Source organism: Equus quagga, chromosome 7 (assembly GCF_021613505.1).
Source record: "Equus quagga isolate Etosha38 chromosome 7, UCLA_HA_Equagga_1.0, whole genome shotgun sequence".
Taxonomy (NCBI): domain Eukaryota; kingdom Metazoa; phylum Chordata; class Mammalia; order Perissodactyla; family Equidae; genus Equus; species Equus quagga.
The window spans coordinates 126,031,600-126,052,597 of NC_060273.1; the positions used below are offsets into that span (position 1 = coordinate 126,031,600).

The 20,998-nt window shown below is 41.8% G+C and overlaps 1 protein-coding gene and 1 long non-coding RNA gene across 3 annotated transcripts in view; one reads left to right on the top strand and one right to left on the bottom strand.

Annotated features, from left to right (window-relative positions):
* Positions 1-5,678: 5,678 nt before the first annotated feature.
* LOC124242858 (uncharacterized) lies at positions 5,679-17,871 on the bottom strand. Its single transcript, XR_006889528.1, has 3 exons — positions 17,816-17,871; positions 9,739-9,831; positions 5,679-6,012 (listed from the first exon to the last, which is right to left on the bottom strand). It is a non-coding gene; the product is annotated as an uncharacterized LOC124242858 (long non-coding RNA).
* Positions 17,872-20,603: 2,732 nt separating this feature from the next.
* SSBP2 (single stranded DNA binding protein 2) overlaps positions 20,604-20,998 on the top strand; it is a 290,136-nt gene continuing 289,741 nt past the window's right edge. Inside the window, exon 1 of one of the 2 annotated variants that reach the window (XM_046666475.1) lies at positions 20,604-20,747. In XM_046666475.1, the coding sequence (XP_046522431.1) occupies positions 20,686-20,747 (62 nt within the window). In that variant the 5' untranslated portion in view covers positions 20,604-20,685. The remainder of the gene's footprint in view (positions 20,748-20,998) is intronic. The other variant, XM_046666473.1, reaches the window with a different exon arrangement.

Consider the following 20,998-nt stretch of genomic DNA (forward strand, 5'->3'; position numbering starts at 1 on the left):
GGAAAGTTGCCCATATGTAATGGAAAGGGGATGTTCTTTCTAAAATTGGTATTAGAGCCTTCTCTAATAACATGTAAGGAGAAGAAAATTACAACTATTAAAAAGAATTAAAATGGTCTACAGACACAGAATTTGTCTCCAATGATGCTGATGGATCTTTTTGGTAATGAAGGGGAAAGCCCAGAACACATCCTGGATGCGAAAGGCTGAGACGAAACAAGCCAAATTGCTTTAAATAATAAAGTAACAGGAATTTCCCATTTCTAGTTGGATTGGGAGGGAAGTATTTTGGCAGGCCCAGGACTTGGGGAAGAGAAAATAAGAGGGGGAAGAAAGGTCCTGGAGATGAGTAGAGTGGGCAGAGCAGAGGGGAAAATGGCTAAAAAGAAACTCCCTATGGCCAAAACTTTAGAAGCAAAGAAGTTTTATATCCGAATGTAAGTGCTTTGCTGTACTGTACTCTCATCACCCTTCATGATCCACATATCTTCAGTAAAAGTTCATTATACACAACAACGAGTACTAGAGGTGCCTTGAGGAATAAAGGATGAGGCCATTTGCCTGTGCCTGGGGCAAAGGGGAGCAGAGAGAGTAAAGAAATCCTGCAAAATCCTGACTGCTGGGCTGCTGCGGTCAGCAGAATAATAGCCCCCAAAGATGTCCACGTGCTAACGCCAGGAACCTGTAAATGTGTTACTTCCACAGCAGGCAAAGGAGAATTAAAGTTACGAATCAACAGATAAGGAAATTCTCCTGGGTTATGCAGGTGGGCCCAATATAATCACAAAGCTCTTAAAAGTGGAAGAGAGAGGCAGAAGAGGTCAGGGTGACTTGACGTGACGAGGACTCCACCTCCCACTGCGGCTTTTACAGAAGGATGAAGGCGGCTGTGAGCCAAGAACTGTGAGTGGCTCCAGAAGCTAGAAAAGACACGGAAATGGACCCTCCCCTCGAGCCTCTGGAGAAGAATGAAAGTAGCCCTGCTGACACCTTGATTTAGCCCACTGAGACTTACGTTGGACATCTAACCTACAAAACTGTAAGCTAATATATTTCTATTGTTTTAAGCCACTAAATTTGTGGTGATGTTTCACAGCAGCAATAGAAAACTAATACAGTTACCTGATTTAGATTTGATAAGAATCTTAATACTTGTATTTAACTCAAATGTTTGCAAGTCCTTCAGCTTTCTGGGTTGAACCCTGTGAAAATGCAGAGCTGGCCCCAATATTTCCAAAGATTTCCAAAGTGGTAAGGGGCTGACATTCTACTTGGTGGTTGTCCCGGACAGTTACTGTATGATCAAAGCATTTGATTATTTCCTGAATTAAGTATTTCCACGTGATTTATTTTGGCATTCAAGTCCCTATACAGCTTGCCTCAGTCTCTTTTCCTACTTCCTCTCCCACCATTTCTCTTCACAAATCCTATACTCCTGCTTAATTGGACCGTTGGTACCTTAAAGATTTTCGTCTCTACTTTTGTTGGTGGGTTTTTTTTTAAAGATTTTTTTATTTTTCCTTTTTCTCCTCAAAGGCCCCCAGTACATAGTTGTGTATTTTTAGTTGTGGGTCCCTCTAGTTGTGGCATGTGGGATGCCGCCTCAGCATGGCTTGATGAGCGATGCCTTGTCCATGCCCAGGATTCGAACCAGCGAATGTGTCCCCAGTCCCATCATCCTATCTCACCTCAGTGTTCCCAGGCATCATTCCTATCCTTTACTGTTCTGTTCCTTATCCTTCGATGTCTGACTCTGCTTAATATGTGCCAACATCCATCACCGATTTTAGCTTCAACTGATATCACAGGAATGATCACCAGTATCTATCCTACTCAGGGTAACCCCTGATCTCAGAGCAGCACAGATGCTCCTATCACCTCAAATTGTAATGTAACATAATTTCCTATAGCAGCAATTTCCACAAAAACGTGTTTTGGGGAACCCGAGTTTTGGGTGTTAATATCTGTTACTCAATAAAAGAGTTTCAAAGTCAAAGAAGGTTGATGAATTTTCAATGGAACAATTTGAAGGAGTTTTCTTTCCTGCAGAACTTCTTAAAGCCTTTAATATGCAAATGTAGATTATGAATCTCCGAGAGGGATATACGATATGTAGTGTGTCCCAAACTTATTTGACCTTGGAACTTTTTTTGTTGAAACTTTCTTGAAAGAATATTCTTCTGTGAAACATATTTAGTCTTAAAATAACATATTTAATTCTTATGGGTTAGGCATAGTTTCTTGTGAATTGACACAGGGAATATAGGCATTACTGTTCTAGCGGGACATGCATTCTAAGTTCTACAACTGCATCTTTTGAACACAGGTTGTGAAGTAGACAACTGCATGTAAGACCTTCCAACTCAGAACTGTGTGACTGTCCAGAAAGCAGAGGTAGATGACCACGTAGAAAGCATCTGGGACCATAGGTCAGAAGAGCTGGTATCTGGGCCTCAAATTTCCCACTATTAGCTGGGTATTCCCGAGCAACATTCAGCATCTTGTCCTCAGTTCCTTCACCTATAAAATGGAGTGCTTAATGACGATGTTAACATAAAAATAAATAATACCTGCTTCACGTACCTCACAGGAATTTTTAGGAAGATCTAATGATCTAATGAGGATCTAATGACATGACAACGTAAAAGCACTTCGAAAACAGTAACGCTTTTCTTTGTAAATATATATAAAAATATCATTATTTCCTAATTAACTTGGTTTTACAATACGGATAAGAATACAAACCCAAAGATAACCTTTAAACCTTATTTATTTATTTTCAAAATGCTTCAATCCAAATTATTTTCCCCAACACCAGTAATAAAAAACAATTCATCAATTTTTTTTTCACTTTTTTTCTCTTTCTAGATCTTCTTTCTGATAGAAGAACAGCACAGTGGCCAAGACAAAGGTGGAATCAGTGGAAGGAAGTAGAAGCCTGACATTTAATAAACTGGATAATCAGCATAAGCTTGGTCATTGTCGTACTTGAGCTTCAAGTGGAGTCTGATTAATTTGGAAACAATGCAATTGGGGCAAATTCCTTCCTTAGATTTTCAGGCAACTTTGGGTCCAAAGTTATTAGCTGTTACAAGCATTCCCACTGGCAAAAAGTGAGAGCATGCCTCTGTTGACAAAGCCTAAAACATCATCTGTGACACCATGAATGTTTCATTGCACAAAAGAGCAGGGAATACTAGTTACCACACTTCTCCATTTTTCATCTCATGTGATAGAGCAGAATACATCATGGGTCGTGGGCAACAGCAACATGCGTCTGTTTCTTGGCCCTCTCAGGGCCAGGACCGGAGTAATCTATTGCGTTATCTTATGGCATTCTGGGTATTCTTGAGCAATATTAGAGACTTAGACTAAGAGAATGAGGACTCTAAGTAACCTATTAAAGTATCATTTGTCTGGAAGGCTGTGATATGCTAAACCTGGATCAGCAATTAAGTTTAATTCCTTGCTCTATCTGTTTGGAAATGGAACCTTTAGCAAAAGTGGATGTGCTTTACCAACAAGTGCATTTTTAAAGTAATCTCCATTGTTTATCACTTTATTTATTTATTGAGGTAACATTGGTTTATAACATAAATTTCAGGTGTACATCATCATCATTATTGTTGTTTAACACTTTAATGGGAGAAGTCATAGATGATTCTAGGCAGGTGAATTACGCAAACAAACATGCACAAGGAGGGGCGCAACCTTATCATAGTTATATATGCATTTAGGTTTAGTAGCTACTTGGGGAATGGGAATTTTTCTCTTGATAAGACAAATTAGCAATCTGATTGAGACATTTTCTTTAAATCATCTGGTTGCTTTATCTTACCAGAAACTGTGCTTTGGATATTCCTTTCTTTTTGTTACTTTTATCATTTGATTCAAAGAGAGTAACATTTTAAGAGCAAGCATAGCTTACATGGGACTCTTTCCAAATTGTTTTACTTATATATTACTTTGTTTTTAATCTTTCTTTTTAAGTAAAGGATCTAAAAGTATATTCCACAAACAAATTCAAGAATCTGAATAGCTGGTGAACCACTTGTTTGCCATTTCATAGGTACGATTACTCTTAGTTTTACCCACAGTGATTCAGTGCTAAAAAATGGATAACAAAACTCAGTACTTTATTTCTCTGTTTTAGGTTTTACTTTGACCATGTAGCACATGCCACCGATTTCTAGGCATTAGACTGAATTTTTCAACAGTGAATTAATTAGCACAAATTTTTTGTTATAGTTGAGGGAGGGGGAGTAAATAAAATGGAGAGACAAGATTAAGCAGAGTTGAGGGAAACAGGTTATTTCATCTTTCAAAGATAAAGTTCTATGGCAGGAAGCTTCTTGGTACTCATTAGGAACACAAGCTTCCACACATGCATGGGAGAACGGGGAGCAAAAGGAATTTCAATTACTTTTTCATGAAATCTGACCCAGAGTGGAACAAAGAGAATTCTAAAGCTTTTGCATATGCCATATTTGGGGGGTTGGGGGGGACATCAATCTTTTTCCCCCTTCTCTGGTGTTGCTTGAACAAAAAGAATTATTGAAATTGAACTTCTTCAGGTTTTTATAAATCAAGATGTCAACAAATACAAGCACTAGTCCAGTTACAAGAGACTGTAGTTTACAGAATAAAACTAACCCTGTTTCTTTTTTTTAAGCTCTATAAAGAACACATTGTTTATTCTTGTGTAAAAACGTCATGTAAAGAAGCTCTCTGTCAGGTACTCTATTTTTATTTAGTTGTTTCATAACTCAATTATAATGTTCCCCTCTGTCTAATAATTAGCATACCCACAGTAATGAAGCTTGAAAAGCTGTTCTTTTCCCCACTGTGTGTCAGTTAAACTTCCAGATTGTTATGGAGAACGAGTTGTGCCTGTGTAGGTGAGTTGTCTTTCCCGCCTGCTCTGGCAGCTTGCCCCTGTGCAGTAGTTGAGGGTCAGCTCTTGGAGAAAGGCCCAGCCAGAGGCCTGAGCAGGGACTTCCTGCCATCTGCAGCACAAGGAAAGATGTCAGCAGGAAGCGCTCAAACGGCTCCTCTCCAGCTCTCCCAGGATGACCAGTATTTCCCCCAGTTCCACAACTAGGGAAATTTAAAAGTCACTTGATGTACACGTTTTGAGCCCTGGATTTGGTTGTCTTTCATGCCCGGGTTTTTGTGGCCACTTACCACCTTTTGAATACCCTTTCTATGTTTGAGGAATTCCCCACAGTATGAGTCCTGCCTCTCCATTGTATAAGCCCCAAATACACTTTCCCAGCTTCTCTTACAGCAAATTTCTGACCTAGGCTCAGCCAATCTGCCTTGCTTGTAGGAGAAATTGTTTTGGAAGAGAACAATGAGAGGAAGTAGGTGCCTCACAGAATCCATTTTCTGGGGAAAGTGGCAGTGGAGGTTTCTGGCTCTGGAGGAGGAGAGTGGTGGAGATTCTGGCATCCAGGGTCCAGTGCTAAGAGTGTTCACTGAGATGAAGCGGCTGGGGCCACAGGCATCTTCCTGTGGTAATTGTGCCGGATGCAGTGCCTAAGAATAAGATCTTCTTTGCAATAAAAAAAAATTAAAGGCATCTAATGTACTTGTTCATTAGACACATGCATTCTGAAAATCAAAGCATTTAACTTGATTTGTTGGAATTTTTAAAAAGTTATTAAGATGATAAATTTTAAGTGCATTATTTTCCATATGCAAGTTGTATAGCTTGAGATAAACAGACTCAAAGACCAAAGTATTTGTGGGGAACTGGTGTGTCATGGTTATCCTTCAGGTATTGTGGGGACACATGTGGGTTCATATTTAGTTTGAATATTATCATTTACCCATTTCTGAACTTCTTTCTCTCTCTTCTTCCACTCTCTTCTCACATCTGTATTATTGCACTACTATGATTTCTCATAGGGTTGGTTGGACAGAAGTTCTCTGGTATACAGCATGGCATCTGGGCAGGAACTCCATTAGCTGGGTTGGGAAGAGGGTTTACAAGTAGACTACATAAATCTCCTAGTGTGAAAGAAGAGCAGAAAACACCATCCAAATCAGTGAAAAATGAATTTTTTGAAGTACATGCTATTTTATTATTTTCCAAATAATTTGCATAATATATAAAAAAAGATATTTGTTACAAATAGGTCAATTAGTTTAAAAAATACAAGTCATTGTTGGCCCCTGGTAATGGACCATGACCACTCTTGAATTATGGAAATAATAGCTGGACCCAGAATTTGAAGATATGCTTGGAGAGTACTAGCCGGCCCCTTCTTTTCAGGGGGAAAAAAATCATAAAATGTTTTCTCAGCCAGCATAACACACTACAACTGTATTACTGCAACATTACAAATTTATGGGCTCTAAATCAGTGCGTTTTAACCACAGAGATAAATTCTGAGGGATGAGGAATTTATAAACTCAGTACAGAGTACTAAGTTACAGGAATCACAATTAAAAATCTTCCCTATTTTCTGGCCCCCTCTCTGCCGTGATGTTGAAAAAGACTGGTATTCTAAACTCTAATGAGCCATTCTTTCTTCAGTCATTCTATTGGTTTTTAAAGTTATCTCCTCTTCCATCCCATACCTTGTGTCGTAATTTCTGCATGATAGTAGTCCTGCTATGTGTATTGTTTGGTTATTAGTGACTCAAGCAAAGAGAACTTCAATGTCTTGGTAGAGGTCCCTCAGGTGAGGCTGTAACTGACTACATGGAGAAGGAAGCCTCAGTTTACTCTGCTAGTTCAGGAGTGCTCACCATTACTTTGTAATGTTCCTTCCAGTTCCATGAAGCTACATGATTGCTTTGTATGTTTTATTAATTCTGTGATTTCCGCTATATATACAGAAAGGTAAGAGAACAATATCCTCACATCAGTATTAATTTTTTCTGCCTATCTTCCTTTAAGTCCTACTGGTGTTTTATTATTAATAAATGATTTGAAACTCAGTTTTGAATTCTTTTCTCAACACCATTTCAATATTTCTATAATTCTGAAAACAGCACCTCTAAGGGTAGGAGATATAGCCATGTCACTGGAGTGATGTAGATTCGGTTCCTCCAAGGCCAGGAAGATGGCCTGGTTCTGTCTTTGAGCTCCATCCAGACGTTGGTGTGCAGGTGTGGGAGAGAGATCTCCCTTCAAAGAAGGACATGCTACCCAGCCGGGAGGAGTGTCAGCATCTGCAGGGTCTGCCTCTGCTGCTAACAAACAATTCTCTGGAGATCACGCCCTACCTGAGGTAGCTCGCGTCTGATGAGTGAGACTAGGGTATAAAAACCAGGCCTTTCTGTCTGGACACAGGACACTCTGATGGATAATATTTCCTCCAGATATCTCCACCAGATTGGTTGAGGCTTTATCATGCCCACACTGAGGTTGAGTTCTTCCTCTGTCCAATCCTATCTCCTTTTCCTTTCAAAGAGTTGATCCCTAATAAACACGTTGCATCCAAAACAATTCCAAATTCCTCTGCTTTCAGAGAACCTAACCTGCGATGGTAGGCAAGTCGCATAGGATCTGAAGAATTTTCCTGTCAAGGTCTGAATGATCTAGGCCAGAATTTTGCAATGTTCCTTGTCCTGAATCTACCTATGGATGTGTCTATCTATTTTTTTTTAAATAATTTTTTCTTTTGTTTGGTTGTGGTTTTAATTTTCCTTTTGTATTTGTTTGTTTGGAGAGTTTTGTTTGTTTGTTGGGAGGAGCTGTAGGAAGCTCTTTATACATTAGAAACCTGAAAAGAGTAAGATGCTGATTTCCCCATCAATTTCTACTGTCATTGAAAGATGTATTCTCACTGAAAAAAATACTTGGTTCTATTACATGAAGTAATTTACAGTTAAAGGATTTGTATATGCAATATCATGGGTAAACTCTCTTTGTTAATATGAAATCTATGGAAATATTTAATTAATATAAATCTTGAAAGAAGTTGGTCAAATAGATAATCTTTGTCCAGTCTTCTGAAATGGAAGCACAGTGCTCCCAGCTTTTCATTTTCTCCATCTCCAGATCACATACGATCCTCTCTTCTCCGTCCCTTACTGCATCTAGCTTGGGTCCTTCCTGCATCACTTCTTACTTGGATCCTTGTGTGATGAGCCCTCCACGTCCCTGCCTTTGCCTATGCTTCTCTCTCCCCTTCATACAACTTTCAGAGTAATTTTTCTAAGTTGCAAATCTGATCAGGTCATTCCTCTGCTTAAAATCCTCCAGTGGCTCCCCAAGGCTATTCAAGAATTTAGAACCAAAGTCCTTTTCATGGTACTCCTACAAAACTCTTCATGAATCAGTCTTCTTCACTTTCCAGCTTTATCTCCACAACTGTCTCCCAGTCACCCCACTTTATGTAAATTCCCTGTAGCTTCCGGAATGTGCATGATCTCTCTTCCCCTTTTGCCTTTGTACATGCTGCTCCCTTTGTTGAAATGCCCTTCTACACTTTTTTTTTAATTTCTCCCACCCCTCTTTTTAATTTTTATTTATTCATTTACTTTTGAGGAAGATTAGCCCTGAGCTAACACCTGCCATCAATCCTCCTCTTTTTGCTGAGGAAGACTGGCCCTGAGCTAACATCCATACCCATCTTCCTCTACTTTATATGTGGGACGCCTGCCACAGCATGGCTTGCCAAGTGGTGCCATGTCCGCACCCGAGATCCAAACCAGCGAACCCCGGGCCGTCGAAGCAGAACATGTGAACTTAACCACTGCGCCACCGGGCCGGGCCCTCTTCTACACTTTTTAAAAAAATTATTATTTTTTATGTAGCTAAGGCTTATTCTTTCCTCAAGGCTCCATTCAAGCATCAAGCAAGCTCTTGGCAGAGGTATTCCTCCATCCCCCAGAGGACCCACTGCCACTAACACCTCTCATAGCACTTAGAAGACTATATTGAACATGTAAGACTGTTACAGTCCTCTCCACACTATGAGCTCCTCAAAGAAAGAAATGTTATCTGTGCGTCCCCAGCTCTGAGTGCCGTGCCCGGTGCACGATGAGTCCTCCGTAAAGTTTTGTACCTTTCTCCAAACTTGTGTATGGCAGCTACTGCTTCTAGCAGATGTTTGCATCCCCCTCCACTGCTCAGCAAATACTGTGTTGCTCAATACTACATACTGTAGGTGCTCAATGAATGCTTGTTGAGTGGATGACCATACTGCTGTTGTTCTAAGTATTACCATTCTACCTCCAGTAAATGCTTAAAAGACTCCACTTACCAGGAGGAGCCTAGAAAAACATTTTCAGTGTTGACTGACCCGTTGAAGTCTCTGAAGATGTTTTTATTTCATTCCGGAGCAGTCGCCTAAACCATGAACAACCAGCTAATAGTATTCACAGGAGAGCGACTTTGTCTGTTTGCCTAGACTGTTTGTGATATTAACTATGCAAATAAATATTTTGATTGTTCATTTGGGAGAAGAGGATTACTTGATGACTGTCTTGAAGTATATGTAGGCTTATTATGAGGAGGAAGATGACTAATTTTTTCTCCCATTGCTACAGCTGATTCAATGAGGAAAAGCACTTACATTGTATCAGTGGTTAAAGATAAGAATTTCTTTACCAGAATTCAGGGACTTTTGTGAAAACTCTCTCTTTGCAGATGTGACTAGATGACATCAAAATTCTCATTTTCACTCTGAGTCTGTAAAATGTGAAATGATGTCATCACAGTGACCGACTGCCACCAATAAAGAGGCTGCTGAATTAGGTATTACATTCTCCAGTTACTACCTTCAGATGAGAGTCGGTGGTACATGCTGTGAGTGTAGGACCATCTTGAGCACGGCTGAAGAACCGCAGCATTACCCTCACACTTGAATCTCACTGGGGAGAGAAAACACGAGACGAGTTAAGTTCTAGTATAACGCAGCTTATTATTATATATGATACAGATTATAAGAGCAGAGAATGGCTTTCAAAGGAGTTAGGAGTCAGAGAGGAGCAGGGAAGGCCATTCAAGGCAGGGGGAAGAGTTGACAGATGTGCCAGTATGTTTGTGTGCTCACAGACCAGATAGGGCTTAGACCAGCGCTACTGAGGAAGAAAGCATTCCTAAACATCTACTCCACAGGTATGATGTACCAAGCTCTGTGCTAAACCCAGCACGTGCATTTTCTCATTCAATCCTCATAATAACTCTAATATATAGTTAATAACACCATCTCAGTTTGCAGTTGATAAAACTGAGACACAGAGAGGTTAAGTGACTTGCCTAAGATCATAGAGCTGACAATTGATGGAACAGGCCATTCAAACTCAGGTTGTCAGACTTCAGCTACTGGGACTAAAATTTGGTTCAGAAACATTAGTAATCACTTCCCAAAGGCAAGGCACAAACTGGAGTGGAATTGTGGGGCTTGAAATCAGGGAAATATCTTCCTCAACAATATACTCCCCCATAACAAGCTCCACATACAGGTATGCTGTAAATGTCTGTGAATGAACAGGCTATTTTCAAGGAGTACATACTCTGGTAGGGAAGAGACACATGCATAAGCAGCTCGGATGTTCTAAAGGCTATAGGTCCTGGTAGGTCAGATGGGATAAAACCCTGAGGGGAGAGGGAGATATCCTAGAAGCAGCGAGGAGGCATTGAGGTTTTTGAGCAGGAGAGTGACATGATGAAAGCTTATTACTGAAAGCTTAATCTGCTGACTATGTGCTACCTGTTTCTTTATTGTCAGCAACATTAAGCCACTTGGAACTCCAAGCGAGTTAGATCTGTGGTGATAGAAAAGAGGAGGAAATATTTCTCTCTCTTTTGTCCTGCTCACCAAAATTCTGCTAAATTGGTTTAGATGCTGGGACAATAAATTGGAGTAAGCAGAAGCCTAAAATCTGAAGGTGTGCTGATGCTCTCTGTCCAATCACTATTGTTCCTAAAAATATAAGGAGCCCCCAGCCTGGAGGGCTAGGGCAGAGGGCTGGAAAGGGTGTATGTTGCAAATCTCCAAGAGAGCTGAGATCTAAGGTCATTCATGTATGATTGTTTTAGAGTTATCCATTTCTTCATTCAGTTGGTCATTCAATGAATATTTGTTTATTGAGTGTCACTGAGTACCAGGTACTGTTCAACGTCTGGGGACGTAGACACTTGTGTGAGAAGAAGTATAACAAGACCACTGCCTCGATGGAGTATGCAAGCCAATAGGATAATTCAGACCATAAACATTTCAGAGAGTGACATGTGACTACAAAGAAAATAAAACAGCAACAAGATGAAGAGTGACTGAGGATGGGGGAGTAAGCATTTTAAAAAGGACTCTCAGAGAAAATCTCTCTATGGAAATGACAGTCCAGCAGACTTGAATAATGAGAAAAAGCCAGCCATGCCAAGAGCAGAGGGAAGAGCATTCTAGGCAGAAGAGACAGCCAGGGCAAAGGCCCTGAGGTTGGAACTAAGAGGAAGGGGCAGCAGGAACTTTGGGCTTTTCCTAATAGCTGCGTTCAAAACTTTGAAAAGTACAGGTGAAATCCTTCCTCAAATACTATGTCAGTAAAATATTTTAACCATTTGATGATTCTCATTATTAACTTTATTCTTAATAACCAATTAAAATTTTCCATCTGAAAAAGACAGATATTGTATTTAAAAAAATTAATTTGAGGATAAACTGACAAATAACAAAAAAAAAGAAATCAAGATCATGGATAATAAGGAGTCAAAAATATGGATGAAGGGTGTCAGAAGATCACCGTGAGGAGAGGGGTGGTGCTGAGGGCTGGTACCGAAAGGCTGAAAATCATGGACTATTTATTAATTTAATAAATCTGTCTTGATGTCAATATAATCGAATGTTGCCACAAAATAATGGTCTCCTGCTGCTACACAAATGTTGAGGCCAAGCTCTGATGTTTATTTTCAAGACAGGAGACATTGATCCTTCACTAATAGAATATTACAAGTTTATTTCTATTATGCTAAGTAACCAAAGTTGATTTCATTGTTTGATTTGATGGATGTTGGTGTTGTCAGAGTTCAGAATGGTCTGGGGCTAGAAGGCCAACAGGATGAGTATTTTTTTTCCTAATTAGGCATCCTTGGATTTCATTCTAATAGAAAATCAATAAAGGAAAATTTTAGGGATACTTAGTCTCTGGATCTTTCTTCTGATGCCCACGAATTGGGACTGTTTGGCACAAGATTGTTCTCCCCTGGGACCAAAGAAACTCTAGAGCCAGACAGCGAGTGAGTTGGAGGGGGCCCCACCCAATTGGAAAGGCAACAGGAAAAGTGATGAGAGGAAAAAGACAGCTACAACAATAGAAGGAGGAAGTGAAGCCAAAAAAACAAGAGAAGAAGGAAAAGTTACAGTGAACTACAGTAATCCACGAGGAAAGGAAAACCACACAGATAAAAAACAAAACGAAAAACCCCAAAGGGAATTGCAATCTGCTGATTTAGATGCAGAGGACCAGTTTTTGACCACTTCCAGCAGCAGGGCACTTATTTACAGTGATCCAGTGAATGGATGGCGATATGATCCAGGCATCCAGGTCTCCCTTTTCCTAAGCAGAGTGTGAACTAAAACAAAGATCTTGGTTTTCAGGTTTCATCTACGACAGATCACATCCACACAGATCTGTTAAATGTGATCGACTGTGAGAGGAATGAACAAGGTAAAGACTGGAAAGAAGTCATGAACTGACCGATTGAGTAGGAATAAGGAGAATACTTACCTCTTTTAAATATCAAAAGAGAAACAGATCCATTCCAAATCATTTCTTCTTTTAATATCCTACAGTGAGCCAAGGTATTCACTTTACAATAGTCAAAACGGGAGGAAATGATGTGCTTGATAAAGGACAAGGCTGTAACAAAGCAGGGTGTGGCTTGGTGTTTCTGATTTTGCCTAATCAGGGGGTTTAGCTGTAAGAACAGAATTCACTGCTGCTTACCACCCTGAAGCAAGATCCCATAAGCCCTGCTTGAGTGGTCCAACCTGAATTTAATCCAACCTGAATTCACAGAGAAGCTGACCCTTCTAGAATCACAGTGCACGAATGGGTAAATGTTAAGGGACAAGGGTGGTTGGAAGGATCTGTAGATCAGATTCCTGAGAGGACCTGAACGCTGCCTGGGTGCAACTTACAATCCCGTCATTGTCTAGTTGTATGAACCATAAAAATTTGTGAATAATAATACCTACCTCAAAGAATTGTGCAGAGCATTGATTGAGATACTCTACATAAAGCACTTAAAACAGTGCCTGGCACATTGGACAAACATTAGCGTTGTTAATACATGAGAAGTCTGTGGCGTGGTTTGCAAGAAGTGAAATTCTTGCGTGGTCGAACCATTTAACATTGCCGACAGTCAACCATTTTTGACTTAGCAGTTTCATATATTTTAATTTAATATGTTCCCACTAAACTTCCCTATTCCTCTTACATTTTGTCCTTTTGTCAGGGGCTAAGGGGAAGAGAAAAAGAAAGGGAAGGGGAAAGAGAGAGGAAGAGCAGGTGAAAGAAGGAATGGGAAGGTGGAAGGTTACGTGGTGAAGCCCTTTGAAGAGACTGGTCCTGACTGGAAGCCGAGGTGAGGAGATGTCCTGTTTCCTACCCTCCACCCCTCTCACAAGCCTGCAGTGAGCTCTCTAGGTCTTTAGAAAATTCCTGAGACATGGATGAGGCATTTGCCTCCTTGTGCCACAAATGATAAATGTTCCTTCAAGATAAAGAAAACACCCAAATTGTAGAACGGAGCTGGCATCTCCTAAAGGGACACAAGAGCAGAGGCAAGAACAAAGGACTCAGTGCAGGCAAGTTGGGGAATAGAGACAACTCTTCCAGAGTGGTGGGAGGAAGTGCCCGGAACCGGGTTCTTCCTTGACCACCCTTCTCCACAGACTACCTACATCCATCACCAGAGTGAGCTCTCTGTCTGCCTCTCTCCTAGAAACTGGGCCAGGCTGAAAAGTCAGGGGAAACGGATATAGCGCTCCGAAAGCCTCTACTCTCTAGGCACCTCGGCATCAAACATAGTACCAGAGAAGAACATTCCAGAGGTCGGTATCCTTGGCCAAAACTCTCCTTAACCCAGAGATAAGCAACAACTTTAGCCCTAAGTAGTGTCCACAGGGCTGCAGACACTGATTAAGGTTCTCCTCAAAAAACTAAAAATCCCATGAGTGTTAGAGGGAGGACAGTGTAGGAGGGAAGCACAGAGTAGCAGACCATAAGACAAAAATGAATTCTTCCTGAATTTTCTTAACACTAGCCCCCAATACCACAGACAACATGGGTCTTAGAAGATGGGTGAAGCTAATGGGGATTTGCCTTGTAGTAGTCAACAGCTCAAAACCATGTGGCAGGGCAATCCTTCTATATTCTGCCTCAAGAATTTAGGTCCAAGGAAAAAGACCTGAGGAGTTTGGAAAGCTGATGATAATGAAATTATAAAATTATTTATCAGATGAGGAATCTGGTTGGTATATGTATAATCTAATGATGCTAGCAGGTAGCAATTACCACCACAGAACACTTAGAAATCTTCCGCAACTGACTGCAATATATAGGATGGAGCCGAGTTGGTTTCAAAGACTTTTTGAGCATCCAAAAGTGAAATATTTAAAGTGCCCTCTACATCTTTGGCAAATCTATATGACCCTGATAAGATTGTTCATGCCTTATAGCTTACTATTGGCAATGGCTATATTCAGCCCTTGTCTTAAACAGATTTTTAATACCGTTAAAAAAACATAATATATTTCTAGTCCCTTATTCTTAAACTATTTCAAGGTAAATAAAATATGACAGTGGTATATTTTGTCATCTTTTTTTGCCATACTTGGTTGAGAGGATCAAATTATGTTGGAAAATTATGAAAAGTAAATGCAGTAGGTATTTTTTTTCTGTTTCCATTCCCAGCAGAAGGAAATGACACTGCCTGGAATGCTGCACAGCCTCCCTCTTGAGACTGGGGCTTTTGTCAGCTTCAAGAGTGCAAAGATATCATATTGGCATAACCTTAGTAGGTGAAAAACCATTGTGAAGACTTAGGAATGCACTAAAAAAATATAGTAATATTTTTGAATAAAGAACACTATTTGGCACACTTCCTATTGCATAACTTTCAACATTTAATGACAAAAATCCAGCCAGTGAACACTGCAACAGTTGGAATTTGTTTTGCAAAATGTGCTAAAGTGTGTGAAATTGCCATTCACGGTAGCCTTGTTTTTTCATTTTTCCCCATCTTCAGCTTATGCACAACCTTTTTATCAGGATTATTTTATTTTATTCCAAGCTACTAAATTTCAAATTCTTGATGGTGCTCAGAAAAGACTAGGTACTCTAGAGATGAAACTGTTTAGAACTGGTAGTTCTGCACCCTGTCTCTCCTAGCCCACTGGTAAGTGTTTATGAATATCTAAGCTGGGATTTTAAAAATCCAGGGCAATAGGTTAAGAAAACAGTCGTTGCCTCAGATTATCTGATGTTAAACCAATAACGGTGGGTCAAATAATGTTAATTCGAGGCCCCATTTCATTTATTATTCTGGAATAAGAGTCCATGTTGCATAGTATATCGTAATAATATAGTCTGTTCATTCCATTTCTTTGGTACATGCCATGTGAGCAGTTTGTGAATGTGAGCAGGCGAGTCTGTTCTGCCTGGGAGTGAAGTTTTATACAGTAGTTTGAGTGACAAACATCTCAAAGCTTGCTCACATTCCTCTGTGGAATAGTCACTTCTGAGAGAAAGAGGTGCGGCTTCGTGGTCTGGGAACACGACTGCCAGCCAGGAACACAGAGTTCTCATCCTGGAACTAGCTCTATTTTCTTTATGGATCAGATCATGCTAATGAATCTTTCTAGGACTCAGTTTACCCAGCTTAAAAAGCTGGGTAGGAAAATCTAATTAACTGGGGTATACCGAGTATTAATGAATGGATATATGTTAAATGATTGGAAGCGAAAAGTGATATGAATGTAAGTAAAGAGATGCTATTTTCAAAAACTAATTAGTTTTATGAAAGAAATAAATAATAGGCCAGTTTTGTCCTTTGGAAAAATTACTTAAAAACAAGAATATTCACTTAAATGTCTAAATAGTTTAATTTTCTACTCCAAATGTTTTTCTTAAGTTAGCATGCTAAGTATTCTATGTGATGCAAACAATTAAATTCATTAGCTTCCATTTAAACATAAAGAAGTAGTCTCTATGTTCTATATAGCAAAGAAAAATCTTTTCTGAGGTTCCATGCACTGTAAGAATATAGACATTATTAACCTTAATGTTTTAGAGGGAAAAAAAGGATCAAACAAATGTACAGTCAATCTAGAGTCTGCGTGGAGTGGTGGAATGAAGTGCTTATTTAAAATGATAAAGACTTCCAAGAATAATATGCAGGTTCCAGAAAAAGAAAATTGTGCATAGGCACCCAAACAAAATGGGAGGAAAAAAGATCTAATGATTGGGTAATTATGGTGTTCTATATCTGAAAGAATAAAGTTAAAAAAAAAAAAAATCAACCTCAAATGCAAACACTCCATTCTAGTGGCTCAGCTGGTGAGCATTCCCTTACTGATAAATCCAGCCACCCAAAAATAATCAGACTCGTGTGTGAGGTTAAAAAGAAAAACCACAAAACTTCTAAAAAATATATCGTGATCTTTACACTAGGAAGCTTTAAATCTCCTATCCCTTTCCCCTTTTTAAAAATGAAAACAAACAAAACAATGGATCTTCAATTCTGTGTCTGGGATCTCAAATTTGGCTCTGAATATGTGTTTCAAATCTCATTAATTACAATATTGGCCCCATGAGATACAGCTGCTGATGCAAAGAACACTCTTTGTACTCAAAATAATTTGAACAAGGGCAAAGAAGCATTTTATTTACATGTGTAAACATTAAGAGGAAAATAAAACAGAGACAGTTCTGATAGCTGCTGAGATGTTTTAATGATAATTGATTTAATTACTTAAGCTTTAAGGTTACCATGTATAGGAATAGCCATATTTTCACTTTGTATATTTGTTGGATGATAACATTCTTGTAAAGGTAACTCTGACATTAACTTGGCAAGTTCTGAACTAAGACCTTTTAGCATTTTATTCTATCCAGATACTAAGACTAAATTGTTCTGAATTCCATACCCCACTGTGCAGATCTATAATTTATTTTTCAAATATCAGAAAATATGCCATTACCCAAAGGACTCTTCCATTTAACAAATCTGGGTAAAAACCAATCAAATGAATAAATTACAGCAGTAGACAGCAACAGCCTTTCTTGTTTTCTTTCTTCTTTCTCCTTTCTCTTTAGGAAATAAATTAAACCATAGCTGTTTGGGGTCTTGTACTACAAGAACATATGTGGTCACACATTTTCATCCTATTAACAAATTTGTTGGCTGAGTGGGTAGAAAGTAAAGTCCACTGTAAAGATGTCTTAATGCCTTGCATGGGGAGGGTCATCTGCTGTATAGATACGGCCTAAAAATCTTGCTTTGAGATCTACTGGTGCCCATTGGCTGTCTTTAGGTGGCTACTGAACAGCAGAGTTAAGCAGCTCTGATTACACATAAGAATCACTTGGAACTCACAAAAAATACGCATGCCTGGGTCTATCCCTAAGCATTCAGATTTAGTTAGTCTGGGGCGGGGTCCCAGATCTTGTATTTAAAAGCAAACAAACAAACAAAAACCAACAAAAAATAAATCCTCCTAAGGCTAATTCTAATGTGCCACAACTGAGAAACATAGTTAGAGAATCCCAACACCAGTGCAAGGACAGGAACTAATTTTAGTTATTAGATAAGAGTACAAGGCCCACTCCTGGTTTTTAATGGAAACCTCACCTTATTCCAGGTGTGGGTTGGAGCATGCACCAGCAACTGCCAGAGTTCCCTCCTTGACAGCATTCTCTAAGCAGCACCTTATAGGGAGTGTTCTATGGGTGATTGAGCCTTGAGATACTAATCATTTTCTGGGTTAAAGCCAATGGAAGTAGATAATTGAACAACAAATTACATAATGCTAACCTCGAAAGTAGAGTCTACAAACAGTGGCAGCCTTATACACATTTGAGCGTTTTGAGCAAAAGTTCCTCAGAAGAAAGGCTTACTGGCTCAGCATCACTCCTTCCAGTTCTTCAGAGTCCATGAATGTCATGTCCCCACCACCAAATCATTATAGGTCATTAGAAACAGAAAGGAGAATTTCGAGTTAGATTTGGCAAATTGCTTCTCTTGGAAATTAATCAACTCAAACCAATGTGATTTTTCTCACTTTCTTTATCCTCCCTCCTTCTATTGGCTGATTTTTGTCCTCTATTTTTTTTTTTTTGGCTTGAGGAAGATTACCCCCCAGCTGACATTTGTGCCAATCTTCCTCTACTTTATATGTGGGACACCGCTGCAGTGTGGCTGGCAAATCGAGTAGGTCCTCACCCAAGATCTGAACCGCAAAACCCAGCCACTGAAGTGGAGAGCACAGAACTTTAACCACTCAGCTGGCTTTAACTGCAGCCCCACCCACGGGGCTGCGCTCAATTTTTGTCCTTTTAATAAAAATATTTTTGGGGCCGGCCTGGTGGCATAGTGGTTAAGTTTGTGCACTCTCCTTAGTTAGCCTGGGGTTCACGGCTTCAGATCCCAGGCACAGACCTACACATTGTTCATTAATCCATGTTGTGGCGGCATCCCATATACAAAGTACAGTAAGATTGGCACAGAGGTTAGTTCAGGGACAGTCTTCCTCAACAAAAAGAGGAAGATTGGCAACAGATGTTAGCTCAGGGACAATCTTTCTCACACACAAAAAGGTACTTTTATTTTTCTTTTATCTTTTTATCATAATTTCAGTCCTCTATTGTTTCAGTCACCTTCTTTTGCTATCATATTCTATGGCTTCTTCATTTAATTGTTTCTTTCATTCTTCTTTCCTACCTTTTACACTTTACCTTTTCCAATTTTTTTCATTTTCCTTAACACCAGTATAGCAGGTCCTTTCTCTTCATTTTTTCCAGTTTTTGATTTATGGTTGTTTGCCAACCCCTTTTCTGATTCTGTCTCTCACTTTTAGTAACTGCCCTTCTTTAACCTTCTGTTGATGTTTTATTCCTATCACTTGCCGTCAATGCCCACACAAGCCCATTTCTTTCCATTCCATCTATTTCTCTATCTCCATATGCATTTTTATGATTCTACTACTAAAAGCTTAAAGCCATAAGTGAGGACTAGAGAGCTACCCTTCCCCATTTGAATCCTATTTCCTCTCCCCTCCCATAGCTGTTCCGAGTCTATTCATCCTTTCCTGACGTTTCTCCCTGTCCGACCCCCACCTGTACCACCTCTTCCCCGTCTCTCCCTATTTGATGCCCAACTCTTCTTTCTAACCCCATTTGCACTGTCTGATTTTACAGCCAAGGATCTCGACAAGATAAAGGATGGAGTTCTATCCGGAACCAGGTGTTTCACAAACTTTTGCGCATTTACTGAAATGGGATTAGGGGCTTGGATCCAGAAATATTCTGGGGCAGACTTTCAACTCTGGCACAGCTCTGCACTCCTTGGAGCGCAGCTGGGGCCTATTCTTATGGATAAGGACAAGGATGTTTCAAAGGCCTTCTATGGCCCTTTCCATTCCAGAGGTCGGGATAAGTAGGGATCACCGGCCAAGGCTGGATCCACCGGGCCAGGTGGGGATGCCTGGGGCCCTTTTCTGCGGCAGATCAGGCAGGGAAGCTGGTGCATGGGGCACCCCGGGCTCCAGCGTGGAGCGGCCGAAATAGGGGGCCACTGAGGCCCCAGGAGGCACCAGGCCATCTGTGGGAGGCAGGCTCACCTCTAAATAGAGGAGGCAGCCCGGAGGCAGGGTGCACCCCTGGGACGCAGGGCGCGGCCCCAGGGGCCTGGCGACGCCACCCCAGCGGCGCCAAGGGCCGGAGGCGCAGTCCCTTCCCGGGAGGGAAGGCGACTCACTCCCGGTCGCTCAGCCAGAAGGTCGAGGGAACGGCGCGTGTGTCCCTCGCCAGTCAGCCCTCTGGGAGCAGGGCGGGGGCGACACCCCAGGGAGTAGGGCTGAGGGCGGCGGAGATCAGTCCCGGGTACCGGCGCGGGGTCACAGACAGGAGAGGAGCGGGAGAGGGGGCTGGCGGGGCCCCCGGGGCGGCTGGGGCCGTAGGTCTGTCTGTGTCCTCGGCGGGCGCCCCGAAGTCTGGGGCCGCCGGGACTCCAGTTCCGCCGGCTCCTGCCAGAGACTCCAGGCCGCACTTTCCCCTCCTCCCGGCGCCTTCTCTCCAGTGAGGAGCCGAGCGCGGGCGGCGCGGGGGGAGGGGCGGCGGCGGCGAGAACAGCCAGTTGTTTAAAATCCTTCTAGAGCAGTTTCTAATTCCCCCCTTGCGCCGGGGTTCGGAGGGGGGTGGGGGGAAGGAGAGCGGGAGGAGGGAGGAGAGCGGAGAGGGAAGGAGGGAGGGAACCCGGGAGGGAGGGCAGGAGGGAGGAGACTGCCGCTTAGGCTGTAGCCGCCACCGCGCGCTTCGGCAGGCCGGAGGGAGGGGGAGGCCTGTCCGTCTCGCGCGTTGCCTGGGCGAAGGGGGCGGAGCTTTGGCGTGGGGCGGCCAATAGTGGGGGTGGCTGCGTGGGTCGCCATGGGGACGGGGCTGTTCCCGGGGAGGCTGTGATGGGTTGACAGGTGCGTGACAGTGGGAGCTGCTCTCGGCACAAGCATGTACGGCAAAGGCAAGAGTAACAGCAGCGCCGTCCCGTCCGACAGCCAGGCCCGGGAGAAGTAAGTGTCTCCGCTTCTCACCCACCTCCGCCTTCACACGCGCGCACACACACGCACGCACTCGCACACTCTCGCGGAGACACAGACACACAGACACTCTCGCCCGGGGAGAGCCGGGGGTGGGCTGGCAGGGGGAGGGGTACGCGAGCTGGGGGCGTGCGGTGCGGGGAGCGGCTCCTTCCCGGGAGGGGCCCGCGCGGGGCGGGCGGCCGTGGCGGCTGCGGGCTCGAGGGAGCGCGGGTGCTGGGGGG